This window comes from Corella eumyota, chromosome 2 (genome assembly GCF_963082875.1).
Source record: "Corella eumyota chromosome 2, kaCorEumy4.1, whole genome shotgun sequence".
In the NCBI taxonomy this organism is placed as follows: Eukaryota; Metazoa; Chordata; class Ascidiacea; order Phlebobranchia; family Corellidae; genus Corella; species Corella eumyota.
Genome location: NC_137491.1, coordinates 8,050,487 through 8,069,048, shown reverse-complemented (window position 1 = coordinate 8,069,048; position 18,562 = coordinate 8,050,487). Strand labels below are relative to the sequence as shown.

Sequence of the window (18,562 nt, the reverse complement as noted above, 5' to 3'; positions counted from 1 at the left end):
ATCTTTTTATAACGCATTTTTAAGCTACTATACATCGTAAAAAACAACAAAAATATACCTTTAAAATCAAAATTTTATTTTAGAAATACATTAGCAAAATGATTAAGCATATATTCTTACAATTTTTTGTAAACAATACATAGTTAAAAACATTCCGAACACAACCCCCTCGCACTCTTCAGTACAAGAACAACACAAACTATGACGTTGTTTATCATTAAAATGAAGCTGAAGCCAATTTTGTTTATCAGACAGGCTTACTTAAAAACCATGAAATATATATATGTATTCAACTTAATATCGAATTAAAATTAAATTTAATAAAAAACAACATTCATATTGCTAAGTATTACTTTATTTCAAATGTTGGTTTACAATATCTGTGGAAATTATATTGACAAAAGAAAAACTAAAAATTTACAAAGTGGATCTCACTGCAGAAGAAGGTTTTCGAAATTTAAATGTTTTTCTATTAACTAAATTTTGCTACATGTATCATATAAATCCTCAGTAAAATTTGTCTTTAAAATAATAACGTTCAACTTTAAACATAATAAAATAGCACTAGTTAATAAAAAAGTTTGTTTCTGTAAAACAACTGTAAAAAGAACGTTTCAATACAGAAGGAATGTAAACAAAACTTATTTATCATTGAATTTAAATTAAAAAAGAAAAAGTAATTTAGATCCTACCCACCAATCTATTAAAAAAAAGTGAAACAAAATAAAAACACCAACACTTTTGCCATATATCATGACCTCAACACCTTTAAGTAAGCCAAGAGTATTTGTGACAATTTGGAAAAATTTTGTATTGGCAAATTTTAACCAATCTCCCTTCTCTTCTTGGCACGAATCATTGTGTAACCGAAGTTATTCGTATCAGTTTTTAATCAATATATAAAGTTTTTGCCTGGAAAATTTAAACTTTTAGCCTTCTGGTGTTTCTATTTCGCCCATATTGACACGATCTGATGCAGCATTAACCGAAAAACCTATAGAGAGAAAGCATAAACTATTTTAATTCATAACTTTAACAAAAAAAATAAGAGCATAAACTATATTAATTCATTTGTTTAACAAAAAAAATATTTAAAAAAGTGTTAAATACTAAGTATCAAAAAATTAAATATAACCTAATATGCTCGGATCAACTTTTTGTAGTTTTCGTTGCTTTCGTTTGCCACGTTTGGTACTTCCGGTCACCACTTCGGAACCTTCTGGTGCCGGTGGCTCCTGGTTCCAGCCAGTAACAGCTGGTTGAGTTTTCTTGGCCTTTAAATAGTTGGACAAACAATACATGATGATGTTTCAAAAAATAATAAACACTAACGAAATTTGTTTAATTTAAATATTGCTTCATTTGAATGTTCCCTAACCTGTTTTTTCTGAGTTTGTTTTTGTTGTTGAAGTTGTTTGGCTTGTTCTTTCTGTTGCTCTTTTTGTAGTTGTTGTTGTTCCTTCTTCTGTTTTTTCAGCATTGATCGTTGTTGGAGAAACTCATCAGCAAAAGTTCGAGCAAGTTTTGAGTCACCCAGATAACTCGTGACATAATCTTTGACATCATACGCTGATTCCACATCTCGCAGAAATCCAACAAAAGTAGGAACTTAATTTCAAAATAAAATTTATTTAGTTAACAGTTTAAATAATATAAAAATGTACACAATATGCTTATACACAAAAGTTTAACTCACCATCCAAGTCCTTGGCAGCTGGAATAGTTTTAATTTTGTTGTCGCACCACTGGGCAAACTCATCACCTTGTGCTGTTTTTTCTTCCTTAAACAAAGCTAGAACATTACTGTTTTCTTCCTTTGTGCTTCCTTTTTTATTGCGCTAAAACAAACAAAAAACAAAGTCACAATGTAATATGAAAATTCTACATTTAATGATATTTAAGAAGTTGAAAGATTAGTTTCGTTAAGAACCTTGTTTTGTTTTGGGGGTTGCTTTGGTTCAAATTGCTGATTGTTAGAAATGGGGCTGTCCCATACAGGGGGCTGGTAAGACTGTTGACCCCAAGGTGATGATTGGCGACCTCCCCAAGCCCCAGCAACATTAAGGGGGATCTCAGGCTTTGTCTAAGTAAGATTACAAAATTAACCATCACAAAAAAGTTATTTAAATTCATTTGAACTGTAAAAAAACTTCCAAAAACACTTAAAAAAAAGGTGAAACAAAATGCTTACTGGAGGAGGGGGCTGCTGTGAGACTACATCTTTCTGCCTTTTGGCTTCTTCTTGTTGAATCTCCATCAAAGATTTAGACACCTGGTTGGGTGTGCCAACAACAGGGGAACTACCCCATACACCTTTCTGTTGTTGTTGCTGCTGTTGTTGAAGATATCGTAGTTGCTGGTATAATATACATTTATTAACAAATTTTAGTGCTTATTGTACCAACTCTATAAAGACAAGCATGAGAATACACATTCATTTTTTCGTAGTTTTAATAATAATATAACTTACTTCTCTTTCCTGTTCTCTTCTTTCCCTTTCTCTTTGTTCTTCTATTTTCTGAATAGCAACCACAGATTTATGTTGTTGGTTGGTCGAGGGTTGGTTGTGTTGTTGTGCCCAGTTTGATGTGGTCGGTAATTTGATGTTTTTTAATTGTTCTTGTTGTTTCTGAAAATTTATATATAATTCAAGTAAAAAAATGTAAGAAAAAGAATGAATAATACAAGAACTTTAAGATGAGTTGAATTAAAAGTGTAAGGAAAATTAAATTATTACTTTTCTTATTGCTTCCTCCTTTGCTCGTTGTATTTCAAATTCTTTTTGAGCTTTTTGTGCTTCTTCCTGAGCCTGAAATAAGAAAAAAGAATTAAAAAAAAAAATAAATTCCAAAATTTTAATGGGTACAAATTTATGAGTAGTTTTACTTTTCTCTCTTCAGCTTGTTTTCGTTTTATTTCTTCTTCTTTTAATTTGAGTTGCCTTTCTTTTTCCTTCTCTTTTTCCAACTGCTTTCTTCTATTTTCTTCTTCACGTTTTTTCTCTTCTTTCCTGTAATTAAAAAAAAATTAAAAACTTTTAAATAAAGTTTAAAAAAGTCTTGAAATAATTTTAAGAGACTCCATTATTATTTACTTAATTAAAAAAAAATCTATGTTAACAAATGTCTGCCTTTTTGAAATTTCAATTTTTCTTCTTTCCTCCTCTTCCTTTCTAGCTTCCTCCTTTAATCTTGCAATCTCCATTCGAGCCTTCTCTTCCTCCATCTATACAACAAAAAATATTTAAGAATAAGAATAAAATTTTAAATTGGTAAGAAATAAATACAGTATAGGTTTTAGGCCGATTATAATTTCAAACTTGAACACCAAAGTTAAAACTTTTTACCTTTCTCCTTTTTTCTTCCTCTCTTTGTTTTCTCTCTTCTTCTTTTGCCTTTCTTTCAGCTTCTTCTTTGAAAGCCTTCTCTCTTAACAGTTCAGCCTGAATACAAATAATATAGTTTTTTTTTAACATAAGTATTAAGTACAAAATGATAAATAAATAAATATAACTTTACAAAAACTTTTGGACTAGTGTTGTACCTGTTTTCTTTGATTTTGTTTGATTTCTTTTTGTATTCTTGCCTTTTCTTCTTGCTGCTGCAATAACTTAATTTTTTCCTGAGCCTTAAAATTATAAAAAAAAAAAATTAAAAAATAGCCTTTACGATAGTTCAAATAAAATAATATATTTGCTTAATATATCTGAATAAATACTTCTTGGATTCTGAGTAATTCTTCCCTTCTTGATTGTTCTTCCTTTCTTCTTTCCTGTTCTTCCTGAAGTTTTTGCAATTCATTTTGCTGCAAAAATAAAATAAAATAAATGTTAACGTGCATCGAACAATTTTGAATAAGAATAAAATGCAAACTTCTAACACATTTGCTCTTGTATTAATGATATTTATATTTTTTTCTTAGAAATAAATTCTTTAGAAATTACCTGCTCTTTTTGTTTAATCATTTCTGCAAGTTGTTGTTGTTGTTGTGAAGAGGGAACTGGTGAAGGTCTTCCAACTGTAGCCATATCATTATCCCACATTGGATGCTGTGGTGCATTTGTCAATGGTCTTAAAATGAAAAAGGGGCTTAAAATTTTTGCCAAACAACAAGTTCATTTTTACAGTTGTTGATTTACCAAACAAGGTAAATAAATTTGTCAGCTCTGTATAAAGTAATAAGCCTTTAAATATAAATAAGACAACTCACTTGTTTTGTGGCAGTGATGTTGCTTGTTGTTGTATAATGTTCATGTATTGTAATACAGTGGCCTGTTTTTGCTGTGCATTCATGGCCAGAAATTCTTCGCTGGCATTTAACCTGGACATCAAGTTGCGGTAAGCCGTTTCTTGCTGTTGTTGCTGGTATCTGGTACAATAAAAATTAATAAATACAAAAAAATTTAAGGATTTAGGCAACCCAGTGTTATTGTTAATAATACCATGTTTTATTTACCTTAGTAGTTGTTGTTGTTGTATCAATTGTTGCTGCTGTTGTTGCTGCTGTTGTTGCTTCTGTAATTGCAATTGTTGTTGTTGCTGTTGCTGTTGTTTTTGTTGAATAGCCAACAGTTTTAGTTGTTGTTCCAACATTTCATTATGCTTCTGTGCTGCTAATTCCTAAGTTTAAAATGTGTTTAACTATAGATAACACATATTTTATAGTTGTATTACATGTGTATGTAATAAAATAAGAACCATAATTACCAATGGTATTATATGCTACAGTGAATAAAAAAAGCTAATAGCACAATCATAACACAAAGCCATCTATACTTAGGTTTATTTACCTGAGGTTGGTTTTGAATAAAAGGTCTTGGGCCTCTTAGACTGACAAGTTCACCAAGAGTGATAAACTGGGGGTCGCATGCTCGTTTAATGTTCAAATTCATAGTAAAATAACCTGCCGAGAACCACTCCTCCATTTCCTGGTTACTAAAAGGACCTGTTTAAAAAATATATTAAAATTATAAACAAAGCAGCAATTATTTTTAATAGAGAAAGGGGAGTTCTTTAATTAATGCAAATCAATAACCAATTTGTTCTACAGAAATTTACAAAACTATTTTCGAATTTGTTCTTTTTTTGTACAGACTTTTATATATATTGTGTACAAGTTTTTTTTTTAAAAGCTTTTAATGAAGTGGTTTTGACCTTGTGTTTCTCCCTGAGGATCCTTATAAAACCACTTTTGTGTAAGTTCAGATATATTTGAGGTGGAAAAATTCTGACGAACAGGATCAGAGGCTGGCGTGTCCCAAACACCTTTTTCATCATTTTCAGTAATCGAATCAACCAAGTTTAATGCAGCCTGTAAACATTTAAATTAAAAAAAACAATTAACCTAAAATTAATAAATAAAATAAAACCAGTTTCTCAATGTTAGAATAACATAAATAAACAAGTTTTTTCATTTTTTATTGGGATTTTTAAATAAATAGAGAGGGTATTGGTTAAATTATATTAATAAAAACCTGTTCAATATGACTCAGTTCATCTGTTTCTTCAAGTTGATTAGTTTGAGGTGGTTCTAAAATGAAATTTTGATTTTAATAAAAAAAGTTTTAATAAAAAAATATATTTACATATATAAAACCTCTCAGGTGAACTTACCAAATATATTTGGGGCAGAATTTTGAGTTACTTGTGGTGTGGATTCCACAACACTTTCCAACTTATTCTCAATTTCTTTTTGGTTTGTTGTTGAAGTTTCAGGTGGAGCGGTCGGCTTCTCAATCAAATTTTTATTTTCCACAATATCAGAACCCTGATGATTGACAGCTTCAGTTTGATTGACAGTTGGTAATTTTTGTGCAACAACAATTTCTTTGTCTTTAGGTTTAGGGGGTGATTTAGATTCTAAACATAATTTACATTTAAGTTTATACCTTCTACATACACAGCATAAAAAGATATTTAAAAAATTTAGTTATTCAATAACAAAATGATTATATTCACCAGTTTCTTTAGTGTTATTGACTTCGTTTTTGGTTGGGGTTTTTATTTCTTTAATTTGTTGTAAAGTGGTTGTGGTTTGTAAGTTAGATGAAACCCGAGCCGGTTTTTCTTTCTCCTTTGTGATGCGACCAGATTTTAAATGTTTCTGTAAAAAAATTACAATTTTCTGAACTATGTCAAAACAAAACCAACATGGTTACCTAATTTTACTTTTATTATAAATGCCTTAAATAAAGAAAGCATTAAAATAACAAATACTAGAGTTATTTTTTTTAGAGAACAAAGGTAAAGTTACAATGAAACTCTTAATTCTGCTTTGTTAACATAAGTACCTTTCTATTATGCAAAATTGAACATAGTCAAGTGTAAAATACTTAAAGATATTACAACAAAAATATATATACAATCTAAAATACCATTTTAATTGTTTTTAAGTTGTATAGGCCTATAAAGTTAATTAGTTAATTTGATTAAAAACATAAATTTCTAAAAAAAAGAAAACATAAATTTGTCATAAATTTCTAAAATTTTTAACTTGATCTTACACTTTGGAATGTTCCGGAGGAGTCAAACACTCCAACTTCTTCACCCTCCGCATCATTTGCCCACTCCGGCATCAATCCAAGATCACCCTTTAGATAAAATTTATTTATTTAAAAATAACAAATACTCGTTTTTATTATTTACAAACCAGGTTAAAAAGTGAGAAATAAAACAATTTTTTGACTTACATCATATTTGCTGCTTAATGAACGTGCTCTAGAAATTGGTTTTCGATCTCTTGAATGAAAAGAAACCTCAGTCCAATCCCGAGTATCTCGAGATTCCTTATTCTCTCTTCCACCTCCACCTTCCCTCCAACTTGGTCCTCCAGATCGAGGAGCATCTAGGAAATAACACAAATTAAATATGTATATATACCAAATTATTTTAATTTTTTTATAAACAGAAATTGAAACATTATCTACCTCTCCAACTGTCTCTTCTCGGGGCAGGTTTCCAGTCACTGTTTTCAGGTCCCTCAGCATCCGCACCATCACCACTCCCTCTTATAGAGTCACTCCTCCAGTCTTCACAAGCATCAGAACGACGAATAGGTTTTCTCATAGGAGGACCATCTTCAAATCCTCCTCGAGCTAAAAGTAAAAAAAGATTTTTTTTAAACTTTTACAAATGATATTTGCACATTGCCAAAATTGTTTTATGATTTTTTTTAGTTAGGCTTTTCTTATTGTTATTTGAAGCAAAAACTTACTTCCCCTTCCAAATCCCCTTTCATCCCAACTTTCTCTTCTCCCAAACTCTCTTGGCACTCCTCTCCCATATGAAGGTCCTCCTCCTTCTTCATTCTGACTCACACTTCTCATGTAGGAGTCACCCCTGCCTCTTCCCCTACCTCTCGGTGGAGCTGATCTTCCTCGACCTGAAATGGAGTTTCCTCCACCTCTGGGTCTGTGATATACATCACTGTTGATGATACCAGAAAATGCACGCTAAAAATTAAAAAGACAAAAATGATTATTTTCAATCACTAGTAATACTTTTAATGTTTAAAAATTTATTGTGAGTTTTTTTAACAAAATAGTAGAAATGAACCTGGTCTTCTTCTGTAAGAGGAATAAGAGAAATCGGTTCCAGAGGTTCTTCGTTTATGATGTTTGGAGCGCTTGTCAACTCAGGAGGGATGCTTTGTTGTTGTTCAAATAAAGCTAACATTTCTTCACGACCATAACTATATAATTTAAGTTATTTTAAACCATAAATAAGGCCATTTAAATAATTTTTTTTAAATTTTAAAAGGTAGAAATAAAAGCAAATGTAATCACCGATGTTGGGCAAGTTTAAACTTGGTAGTTGGGGCAGCAGTCGAGGGTGATGGAGGAGCTGCTGAATTTGAGCCCCCACGCGAGGATAAATCTCTAAGCCTAAAAAAAAATTTTTTTTATTTACTTTAGTAAAAAAAACATAATTAGATAAGATATTTATTACCTAAAAATATGAAAGTATAGTCTAATTTAACTCTTTTTTTAGTTTAAACATTTATTGCAATTTTATTTTCTTACCACTGCGGGCCAAAATTCAATGTTTCTGCTGACGACATATTTCTGTTTTGTAAATGACAAGTAGGGAACAATGGTAAGATATCACAAAGTGTTTTTTTATTAATTGCTAATAATTTAATAAAAGTGGCATAATAATTTAATGAAAAGAATACATAAGGTTAGTTCTGGCTGACTGGTTTTGTTTTACAGTCAGGCGATATGAAGATAAAAATGAGTTGAAAAAACTCCTGACTTTGCAAACAGGAATAACATATTCCATTAAATTAAATTTAAAAACTTTTAAAAATAATTCACATCAACTTTTATACTGTTATATAATATTTTAACTTGACAACAAGCGCGCAATAGGCTAATTAGTAAATTTAATTTGGAACGAACAGTCATTTCATGGATCATCGCAAACGCAAGCAAGAAACAGCCATGGCAAATAATCATGTTTCCAAAAACTTCAGATCAGGTATAAACATTTTTTATTTAAATATTCATCTTAATTGTGCAGAATTTTAATCTAAATATCACAAATTATTAAAATCTTTTTATTAAAAAAATCCTTATCCACAGCAGCCAAAGTTTTTTATAGTTTACTTTATGGTTCGATTCCTGTTTTATGGTTACTTATAAGCTTCCGCTAGTTAAAATTTGAGTTTTTGTAAACTATAATATTGTTTAAGTTTGTGATTATAAATTTATATAATAAAACTGTTAAACATAAAACTTGTATGGTTAGTATGAAGTTTCAACAAATTCAAACAAGCAATTTGAAATTGGCAAACTAAAATTTCATATTTGACAACATTGAGGTTGAAAAAGAAAACAACTTATTTTGGCGGGTGAATTTTGCCCAAGGTTTTAATATTATCCCTTAAAAGTAAGTTAACCACAAAAATGGAATCAAACAATGCTATGGAGTTGTTGGCAAAGCAGTACGTTCATGATGCTTGCGAAGTTACGCATTTTAAATTAAGTGAGTTTTACTGGTCTATTTTTAATTATTTGTTTGCATCTGAAATTTTGTTTTGAATAATAATTTAATTATTGTCTTTTATTGCTAATAATTTTATAAATGTTGTACAGTAAGAAACGAGCAAGATTTAGCAAATGAGGAAGGATATTTTCATCCTGATATGTCGCATCAAATTTTTGGAGAAAAGTATGTTCTTTCAAATTGTAATCTTTTACTTCTGATCTGTAGTTATTTTATATTTACAAAAAAATTATAAACAGATAGTTCACAATAAATTAGTACAAGAAACAACGAAGTTAGTAATCCTAAAAATATTTTTAGGGAATCAATATTTGGATACAAAGACTTGAAGATAAAAATTTTGTATGGGGCCAGTTCTTTGGAAATGTATGTTAATGTCACTTATTCTAAAGAACTAGACGAAAAAGAATTTGAAGGAGTCAAGGTGATGTTTTATTTTATTTACTAAGAATATGCTGTTAGATTTTATTATTTATTAATGTTTCAGGCAGATGATGTCATGAAAAAATTGCGAACTGTTCTTCCTGAAAAATTTCACTTAAGTGTAGATCAATTTTCAGCTGTTCTATTAAAGGAGGAGGCCTTTCGTCCATTTGGGGATTTAATAAACTCATATTTTATTAACATCAAGGAAAAAAAAAGAGTTTTTGAAATCTACAAGGTATATGGGTTGTAGGAAAATAATAGCCTACCCTTGGTTTGGTAATTAAAATACATTTTTACTGTTTTAAGGTTACAGATACAAGTACTATCGGATTTCAAGATTATCTAATAAGGATGGAAAGTTTTATTCTTTGGTTTATTGATGCAGCATCATTTGTGGATCCAGATGATGATAAATGGGAATTTTATTTATTGTAAGTCAAAGTATAAATGGTTTTCACTTCAAACAAGAAAATAATTTTTTCTTTATTAAGGTATGAAAAAAGCACTGTGTGTGGAATAACAAGCTATTATTTTGTGGGCTATGCCACTTGTTATCGCTTCTACTGCTACCCTGACAAATGTCGACCCAGGATGAGCCAAATGCTAGTTTTGCCCCCTTTTCAAAAGCAAGGACACTGCACAAAAATGATACAATGTATATATAATGAATACTGCCCTTTGCCTGACGTATTTGATGTTACAGGTAACAATAGGCTCTTTTATTTGAAATTCTGAAAGCTAACAGACTTGGACATTTTTGACGGTGTTGTTTATACAGCTGAAGATCCCTCAAGCAATTTTCAGAGAGTGAGGGATTACGTTGATTGTGTCAACTGTTGTAAACTAAAAGAATTTCATCAATCTATTATCCACAAAAACTTCACCAAAGAAATGGCTGATGCTGCTAGGAAAAACTATAAGATAAACAAGGTATTTTTTGCATTCCTGTATAGTTTAAAATCACAGCTTATCAATAAAATTTTGTCAGTGTCAGTGTAGAATAACTATTTTTGTTTTTTGTTACAGCGACAATCCCGAAGAGTGTACGAAATATTACGATTAAAAGCTACCAATGTTAACGATAATGCGGAGTTTACAAAATATCGACTAATGGTAAAAACTCGACATCATCTTCCAATGAAGGTACATTAATTTGCAATTATTTCAATTTTCAACAGTTACGTGTTTTCAATATGTTCCTCATTGTACAGGACAATGCTAAAAAGAAATCTGTGAAGCTTTTTGCAGAGATGCAGCCCAAGGTCGAAGATAAATATGTGATCCTTGAAAAGGCTTTTCAAGATGATCTTGAACAATATAGTCGTGTAGTAGAGAGACTGTCAAGATCTTGAGGACTTAAGTATAATTTTAATAATGTCATGAAATTTAAAATTTTTTTTCCTCGTTTTTTATTCTTTTTAGGAAAAATTACTATTGAACATAATCTTTGAACCATGTTTTTCTGGCATTGCCATACCCTTATTTATAAATTTATATTGTGTAAAATGGGAAAAAATAGTTTGATTCTTGTACCATATGTACAGTGGAATGTAAAATAAAGTTCAATTAAAATTGTAGAATTTTATAACTTGAATTTTCTAAGCTAGACTATGGGATTAATAACAAGATAAGTATTTTTTTCACCAGCAATATGATTTATATATTTGTTTAAACCTCTTAACACAGTGTTGTACTTATTTTTGTTAACATGATAGTTTTGATAGTTGGGTAGGTCACAAAAGCAGTATAAAAATTTATGGTAATAAACACAATGGCATGGCAGTTTAATATAAAACATAGACATTATGTCATAAAAACAACTAAAAATACATAAAAAAATATTAAAAAGGGTAAAATCAAGCATTACTGTATGATTGAGAAATTAAAAAATAAAATGGTTCAAATCAAAAATATTTTCACATAAGAATAAAACCTGTAACACAATCTACAACTCTGTTTTCTTATTTTCCAAGAGAAGGAGGTTGTAGAGAGACATCTAGAAAATAGGGGTGGTTCAGGGCAGCTTTTGCTGCAATTCGGTTTATAGGATCATAAGTAATCATTTCCTGCATAGAAATTTTACAATTATTTTCAATCGCTACTAAGCACAATTTTTCAGTTTTTTTATATTTACATCACCTTTAATAAACTGATTCCCAGTTCGTCAAGTTCTGGTAATATTTTTTGCAGGGATTGGGCTGGCCAGTTAGGAAAGTTTTTTTTAAAGTCAGGCAAAACCGATACACCAGGCCATGTTTGATTGTTGGGGGTACCGAGGGTACGAAACATTCGAAAAAGTTGGTCAATTTCTGAATCACCAGGAAACAAAGTCTTTTTATGAACCTTAAAAACACAATGTTTATTGTATTCATTTTTTTAATAACAGCAATAAATATTAATTTTTGGTTTATAATAAACATTTTAAATATTTTACAAAACACTAGGAAATACCATTTCAGCAAATATGCATCCAATACTCCAAATATCGACTCCGGTTGAATAAAATTTCCCCCCAAGAAGAATTTCTGGAGGTCTGTACCATAAAGTTATCACCTACAAAGAGTATATTGGTCTCAATACTGACAATTTTCAATTAAGAATAAAATATATACTTACAAAACATTTGGATTAAATTTAAGTATGAATACACTACCTCATGTGTGTATGACCGCACTGGTAGTCCAATAGCTCTGGCAAGGCCAAAGTCAGCCAGTTTAATACCCCCTGTCTCATTAATCAATAGATTTTGTGGTTTAAGATCACGATGCAATACTCTATGTGAATGACAATAGGATATTCCTTGCAATAGTTGGTATGTGTAGCTCTGTTATTAATTTAAATATAATCAAGAAAATTCTAAATCACAGTAAAAGTAAAACCGACAAAGTAAATATATTTAAAAATTTTAAAACAAATTTAGAAAACCTTGGCAAGTGGTATTGGAAGACCAGTGGTTTGAGCGTCCATGTATTTTTTTAAATCTTGACTTAGATACTCGAATACAAGATAAAGTTTTTTGTCGCTGTGGATCACATCCATTAATCTATAAAGTAAAAAAAAATAAATTGATTTCTATAACATTTTTTTATAATTTAACATAATAATGTGCACAAAACTATGATTGTTTACCGGACAATGTTGGGGTGATCAAGTTCTTTAAGAAGTGAAATTTCACGAATAGCCGTGCTTGGAACTCCCTCAGTTTCTCTAATGAATAGGATTTTACGTTAGAAATATACATATAGTATAAATTTAGGACTATAATAAACACAATTTTCGAAAAATAAACTTACGTGTCCAATCGTATTTTCTTAAGAGCAACCATATGACCCGTAACTTTATCTACAGCCTTGTATACAATTCCATAAGTTCCCTCACCTATTTTTTCAATTTTATGAAAACCATCCATTTTTGCTGTTTGTAAATTGGGTAGATTAATCTAATTTTTTGACATTAGACCGTATTACTAAATTTTTCAAAATGTCCCTTAAAAAAAAAACTTTTGAGTTAAAATTTTTCAAGATGTGCGGAAACCGTTCATGCGTTAAGTTTGTAAACAAAAGTGCAACTTTATCCTCACAATTTTTATTCCATTTTTATTTTTTTTGTAATTCAAAACGCCGAATTTTTGTAATAATAGCTTTATTGTACACAGTGGTAATCACAAACCGTTTTAATCGCAGTGTTTTAACAAAATCTACTAGGGTCAAGTTGTACAAAAAGAGAGTTTCAACATTTATGCTATTTACAGATAATAAAGGAACTTCTTGTATGTTTAAGGTATATTTCATAAACTTAAACAGTTCACAAGTTTTATTATATACTAAAAGTTATGAAAAATAAATTTGCAGGCACAAAATACATTTCATAAACTTTAAAAATACACAGTTTGGTCCGGCAAAAATAAAAAAAACATTACCATTCTGATAAAATTACCATTTTTAAATTAGTACGTTGTATGAGATAATTGATTGTTTAAAAAAGTAAGACATTTATTCGACCGTACTAAGAAGAATTTTAATTTCTCGAAATTGACTTCCAACTTTTCCAGAAGTTTGATGTTTGCTTTCCAGAATTTTCCTTATTTCAGTTAAATTTTTGTTACACTTTTTGCACTTATTGTGCCTAAAATATAAATACAGCAGCATTAATTTGGTAACTAAATTACCATTTATTTTTTGTTAATTTATATAATGTTAATATTCTTTAAACCTGGTTATAACCACAAAAATTTACCTTTCTTCTCTCGAAATATCCACCCCAGAAGATGGAGGTGTAACTATGTTTGATCTAATCACTTGACCAAAGTTTTTTAATAAAAGTTTTAAAGAACTACAACCGACAGTTATATATCTAAAAAAATTAAGCATCATAAATAAGTTAAAAGTTATTTTTTACTTAAATTTAAGTTCTGAAATATTTACTTACGATTCATATTTACTCGTGATCAAACTTTTCATTTGTGGCAACATTACTACACACAAATCCAAACTCCACAGTGATCTTAAAAAAGCAAAAACATTTCAATTTACACAGTTTAAACTAGATTGTAAAATTAACAATAAAATTAAACTTACGATTTTAAATTTAAAACACCTAAGATATCGACAATTAAAGCTAGGTCTTCCATTTTTATAGCTTGATTAATAGAAGTCTGTGAAACAAGATAATTTTAATTCGGTAATAAAAATAATTAAAAATAATAAAGAATATATATTGACATAACAATTTCAATAAAAAACGCACAACTTTATTTACCATTACATTCCCTGTGGACCATAAAGCTCGTACAATCTCTAAATTCTTATGTCGATTGGTCAATATTGTTCTCATTGAGCCAAGACCTTTCCTGATTTCATGAATGGCATCAGCATCACTTTTTGACACAGATGCAGATGGCGGGGGTTCATGTTTAACCTAAAACAAATTGCAAAAGCATATAAATATAAATGAATGTATTTTAATGTGGTGCATTTTAAAAACTGGACTTTATTTAAAAAGGCATCTAAAAACCTAAAATTTATTTATTAAAATAAAGGTATGCTTTACAGGTAAAAACGCTCTCATGTCGAGTCCAATTGGATCTTGTCTGTCCTCAGGAACAACAGTTGCTAAACCCATTGTTGATTCCGCTTTTTTTGATTGTTCAGGTGGCATCTTTTGTAATAAAATACAGGTAAATTTTTTTTAAGTATATATACATAAATTAACTGACATCAATATCAAATTATTTTAATGTCATAATCTTCAGTGTAATAAGGTTTTTAGTGTTACAAATATGAGAAAAACTTATAAATAGGAATAAAAATATGGGAATAACTTTTTTAAGCAATTAACTATAAAAACTGTTTAATACCTTAGCAACAGTTGGGGGTGAAATTACTTTTTCTGTAGTTTCAGAATCACAATCTCTTGTTGGTATTTGTTTTGGTTCATTCCAATCAAGAGCTCCCCCTAGTGGTTGTCTTGATTTTTGCACTTCTTTCCGAGCCACATTGGTTACCACTTTGTTTTCGATTTTTTCAGGCACAGGACTAGGTGATAATTGAATAGGTGATGGGGGTGTATCTTGATGTATGATAAGACGGTTAATATTTGGTTCTATTACTCGGTCAGAGACTTGGGAATTGTTTGTAAGTTTTTTAGAAATAGCTGAGTTTTGTGATGGGGCTATGTTGGCAGGGGCTTGTTGTTTTCGGATTTCTTGTGGAGGTAAAACTCCTAAATATTTATAGAAATAAATTTTAAATTATTTTACAGCCCTTTTTTTAAATTTTGGAATAACATTAAAAACTCAATGCCTAATCAAACTTAATTTAATTTTAAAAAAGATTACCCTTTCTTTTGTCACTTTCGTTTTCTTTGATTGGAGAACGTGCTGTTAAAACAATAGGTATGTTACTTTGTATTTTATAGCATTTACATACATGTTATATATATATATTTGATAAAAAAAAAATTTTTGGGAAAAAATTAACAAATTAAAAATAACTTAGTTCACTCACCTAAGGTAGATTTTGGATTAAAAATACTCTTTTCATCATTTTGATTTACTTTTAAAATTTCAGAGTTGTTATTATTTACTTGAAATTCCTAAAAAAAAACAACATTAATTAACTTATTACACTGGTAAAAATAATAAAATTTTATCATAAAACAACTTTCAAAAATTAAAATACTAATAACGAAAAGCATTACAATAATTTTTTTAATACAGTTGATAAAGTTAACTTACTTTAGGCAGTATATTAAAGTTAGCAGCCAAGCCAGTGTTAACCCCACAGCTAGTATGTGGTCTCGTTGTTACATTAGGTCTTCTATTAAAATAATTATTATTTTGTTAAATAAAAGTATATAAGTATAATATCATAATATTAAGGTAACATCAGTTTATGAAATATATATACATATAGGTTTTTCACATCAATCTATGTACTAAAATTTGGCCACATGACACAGCTATCAATAACATTCAAAAACAAAAACTAACTTTTCAACTGCTGCAAATACAGGTTTAGGTTTATCTACCCTCGAAGTAATTGAACCTTTTGTTTTTTCATTGGAAGTTTTATTATTTGGTGGCAAGGGTTCATTTTTCTCATTCCCAGGCCGTGGGAAGTTCTAAAAAGGAATATATTTGTAACATAATTGCCATAAACATATTTGATTAAGTAACATTATATTTACCTTTAAATCTACAACGTGAACTGAGACAACGTTTTGTACAAACGAACATCCAATCTAACAAAATAAACAAAAAGTTAATATTTAAATACAACATGTTTGCCTTAATAAAAAAATTACTTAAATTCAGTTATCCGTAATTTAACTCAACAAACAATTTATTAAGAGTTTCAATTTTTAAACAAAATTACAAAAATATTTACCAGTTTATTATTTGAAATAATAGCATCAGTCGGTTTCCCCCATTTTACTAGTTCAGTGTCAAGATGGCTAAAGGGATCCCTAGAATACACCTTACAACAGTCCTATAACAAATTTCATATTTAAATTAAAAGTAAATTTGTAATTTGAATGATGATAACCTAAAACATAAATAATGTAGTAGTACTGATATAATATGTTATTTAATTATTTATTAACACTTAACCACATGATAAACAGACTTAAAAAAAATAAATATAATTAACTCAACTCTTTCTATAAACAACTTACTTTTTAAATATAGGCCAATTGACAATACCAATTTCTACATTTATCTTATTTTTTTAATCCTATTAGCCTACACTTTTATTAACTACTAAGCAAATGTTTAAAAGTACCTGTGAGACTGTGAATATTTGTTTATCAGTTTCACTAACAATCACTTGTAATATGGTGTTGGATTCTAGACCAGTGCACAATATTTCTTTATGTTGTTCAACATCATACACTTTACAGGTTCTTAAAAAATGTAATTTAGAAAGTAGTTTCCTAGGTGCTTCGGGTATTTTACACAACTACGGTTTTTTATTTACCTGTCTGCACTGCCAGTAGCAAGGAGTTTTTCACATGGATGAAAATGCATGCAAGTAACAGAGCCTCTGTGGTCTTTAAACTCTTGCACTAACTTACCAGCAGTTACATCCCAAATCTATAAATTTATTTAAACAGTCTTTTTATGTTTAAAACTTTTAAGTTTAAAACTGACATTTTTTTAAATATATTCGTAAAATTCGTTGCATTTTTGTGAATACGAAATAGCTTTAAGTTATTTATACAAAAGAAAAAAAAGTAATTCTACATATATATATATAAATTTTGAGTATTAGATAAAGAAAACATGTTCAACCTACTTTACAAGTTTTATCAGCAGAACATGAAGCTATCCATCTACCGTCAGGACTAAATTTTACACAATTTACACTATCCACATGATCCTAAAACAAAAATCAGATTTAAAACAAAAGATTAACATGTCAGCATTTTTATGTTTCTAATTAATCTTGAAATTCCATATTTAATTATTGTATTCAAATGTAATATTGCACCCCTGATATTGTTGTATACCTTGTAAGTAAATATGGGACCCTTTCTTCTTAAATCCCACATTTTTAAACTATGATCATCAGAACATGAGGCAAAATAATCACCATATGGATGAAAGGTGATGGATCGAACTGCAGCCTTGTGACCAGTAAAATGGCGAAGTACTAAACCAAAAATATTGAAATTGTTTATTTTCTATAGGCTATCTTAACTAAGTTGTTTATAAAAACACATTTTTGAACCATAATATTTCAAAAATTGCAAGCTTATGTTTTTATTTATACCCATGAATTGTGTGTAAATATGTAATATGCCAAACTGTATACTTACCTTTTTCTGCGGATAAATCCCATATTCTCATAGAACCAGAAATGGATCCAGCACAAACTAATTCTTCACTTGCATTAAAATGAACAACTTCGATTGAGGATGACAAAGGGGATAAGCTCTAAACGTTAAATGAAAAAAGTGAAAAACAGAAAATTAATAATAAGTTAAGGTTAATCGCAATAAAATATCTACACATATAGAAAACAATCTAAATAAGAAAACTACATAAGTAAATTGTACCAGAATGCAGTTAGGTGATCCAACATGCCACATATTCACTTTTCCATCCTCCCCTCCCGTAGCCATAACTTGACCTGATTTACGACCTAGTGATGCACATGTTACTTGTGAGCCATGGCACACATACTCTTCTGTAAATTTAATAATTTTTAGTTAAAAAATAAAAAATTGTTGTTTAAACAGTTTAATGTCACTACAAATTACACAAAAAACTTACGCAATATCCAATTTCTTTTCGTTGTCATTGTAAGTAGTACTTCATACGCATATATTTTTAATATTGAATTGCCTAAGAAAAACAGAAAAAAATTAAGATTTTATTTTAACGTTTGCAGTCGTCTGCCCGCTATAGCAACAAAATAAATTAATAAAATACTTAGGTAGGCAATAATTTAAATCATAACAAAAGAGGTAATATTAATAGTCATGCCGGTTCACGCACTTAAACTCAAGTATTTGTGCGAGTTGAAAACTCACGTAGACCTTCAAAACAAAAAAGTGAGAGATCGCTAAGGTTTAGTTTAATATTAATTCAAGCTGTATTTGTATAACGTCAAATCAATTAGCTAAAA

The 18,562-nt window shown here is 29.4% G+C and overlaps 4 protein-coding genes across 4 annotated transcripts; 1 reads left to right on the top strand and 3 right to left on the bottom strand.

Annotated features, from left to right (window-relative positions):
• Nucleotides 1–345: 345 nt before the first annotated feature.
• LOC145741942 (GRB10-interacting GYF protein 2-like) lies at nt 346–8,322 on the bottom strand. The gene is made up of 28 exons (XM_082559641.1): nt 8,021–8,322; nt 7,784–7,882; nt 7,554–7,689; nt 7,213–7,450; nt 6,926–7,093; nt 6,689–6,843; nt 6,503–6,589; nt 5,958–6,102; nt 5,613–5,858; nt 5,474–5,529; nt 5,154–5,310; nt 4,790–4,944; nt 4,456–4,619; nt 4,210–4,368; nt 3,944–4,070; nt 3,718–3,804; nt 3,544–3,627; nt 3,347–3,442; nt 3,131–3,225; nt 2,887–3,010; nt 2,738–2,809; nt 2,471–2,629; nt 2,192–2,356; nt 1,931–2,083; nt 1,697–1,838; nt 1,379–1,608; nt 1,136–1,274; nt 346–994 (listed from the first exon to the last, which is right to left on the bottom strand). Exons 1-28 carry the CDS (start codon nt 8,056–8,058, stop codon nt 930–932), a joined length of 3,741 nt encoding a protein of 1,246 aa, XP_082415767.1. The 5' UTR covers nt 8,059–8,322; the 3' UTR covers nt 346–929.
• A 438-nt stretch (nt 8,323–8,760) lies between these two features.
• On the top strand, nt 8,761–10,982 carry LOC145742998 (histone acetyltransferase type B catalytic subunit-like). The gene is made up of 9 exons (XM_082560849.1): nt 8,761–8,984; nt 9,095–9,170; nt 9,306–9,429; nt 9,493–9,666; nt 9,738–9,862; nt 9,923–10,134; nt 10,210–10,361; nt 10,458–10,574; nt 10,643–10,982. The coding sequence occupies exons 1-9, from the start codon at nt 8,906–8,908 to the stop codon at nt 10,781–10,783; spliced, it is 1,200 nt and encodes a 399-aa protein (XP_082416975.1). The 5' UTR covers nt 8,761–8,905; the 3' UTR covers nt 10,784–10,982.
• Nucleotides 10,983–11,081: 99 nt separating this feature from the next.
• On the bottom strand, nt 11,082–12,901 carry LOC145743691 (cyclin-dependent kinase 2-like). The gene is made up of 7 exons (XM_082561725.1): nt 12,725–12,901; nt 12,561–12,638; nt 12,357–12,474; nt 12,085–12,255; nt 11,883–11,984; nt 11,571–11,774; nt 11,082–11,497 (listed from the first exon to the last, which is right to left on the bottom strand). The coding sequence occupies exons 1-7, from the start codon at nt 12,838–12,840 to the stop codon at nt 11,393–11,395; spliced, it is 894 nt and encodes a 297-aa protein (XP_082417851.1). The 5' UTR covers nt 12,841–12,901; the 3' UTR covers nt 11,082–11,392.
• A 175-nt stretch (nt 12,902–13,076) lies between these two features.
• Nucleotides 13,077–18,442, bottom strand: LOC145742041 (katanin p80 WD40 repeat-containing subunit B1-like). The gene is made up of 21 exons (XM_082559779.1): nt 18,433–18,442; nt 18,208–18,279; nt 17,991–18,121; nt 17,751–17,868; nt 17,442–17,584; nt 17,228–17,311; nt 16,910–17,025; nt 16,715–16,835; nt 16,319–16,420; nt 16,119–16,172; nt 15,922–16,052; nt 15,667–15,748; nt 15,437–15,524; nt 15,268–15,309; nt 14,788–15,152; nt 14,481–14,588; nt 14,190–14,348; nt 14,009–14,085; nt 13,860–13,934; nt 13,668–13,784; nt 13,077–13,556 (listed from the first exon to the last, which is right to left on the bottom strand). Exons 2-21 carry the CDS (start codon nt 18,233–18,235, stop codon nt 13,424–13,426), a joined length of 2,274 nt encoding a protein of 757 aa, XP_082415905.1. The 5' UTR covers nt 18,236–18,279; nt 18,433–18,442; the 3' UTR covers nt 13,077–13,423.
• Between the last annotated feature and the right edge of the window lie 120 nt (nt 18,443–18,562).

Bases quoted from the DNA above. Each gene is read 5' to 3' on its own strand.
- LOC145742041 (XM_082559779.1), bottom strand. From the start codon at position 18,235: ATGACAACGAAAAGAAATTGGATATTGC. The intron at 18,122-18,207 runs GTAAGTTTTTTG...TTAAATTTACAG, and splicing joins GAAAAGAAATTGGATATTGC to AAGAGTATGTGTGCCATGGC. The intron at 16,836-16,909 runs GTAAATAAAAAA...ACATTTTTTAAG, and splicing joins GCTACTGGCAGTGCAGACAG to AACCTGTAAAGTGTATGATG.
- LOC145742998 (XM_082560849.1), top strand. From the start codon at position 8,906: ATGGAATCAAACAATGCTATGGAGTTGTTGGCAAAGCAGTACGTTCAT. The intron at 9,667-9,737 runs GTATATGGGTTG...TACTGTTTTAAG, and splicing joins GAGTTTTTGAAATCTACAAG to GTTACAGATACAAGTACTAT. The intron at 9,863-9,922 runs GTAAGTCAAAGT...TTCTTTATTAAG, and splicing joins AAATGGGAATTTTATTTATT to GTATGAAAAAAGCACTGTGT.
- LOC145741942 (XM_082559641.1), bottom strand. From the start codon at position 8,058: ATGTCGTCAGCAGAAACATTGAATTTTGGCCCGCAGTG. The intron at 7,690-7,783 runs GTGATTACATTT...TAAATTATATAG, and splicing joins TTTAAACTTGCCCAACATCG to TTATGGTCGTGAAGAAATGT. The intron at 5,530-5,612 runs GTAAGTTCACCT...ATTTCATTTTAG, and splicing joins TTCTGCCCCAAATATATTTG to AACCACCTCAAACTAATCAA.
- LOC145743691 (XM_082561725.1), bottom strand. From the start codon at position 12,840: ATGGATGGTTTTCATAAAATTGAAAAAATAGGTGAGGGAACTTATGGA. The intron at 12,639-12,724 runs GTAAGTTTATTT...CCTATTCATTAG, and splicing joins AAGAAAATACGATTGGACAC to AGAAACTGAGGGAGTTCCAA. The intron at 11,498-11,570 runs GTGATGTAAATA...ATTTCTATGCAG, and splicing joins TGGGAATCAGTTTATTAAAG to GAAATGATTACTTATGATCC.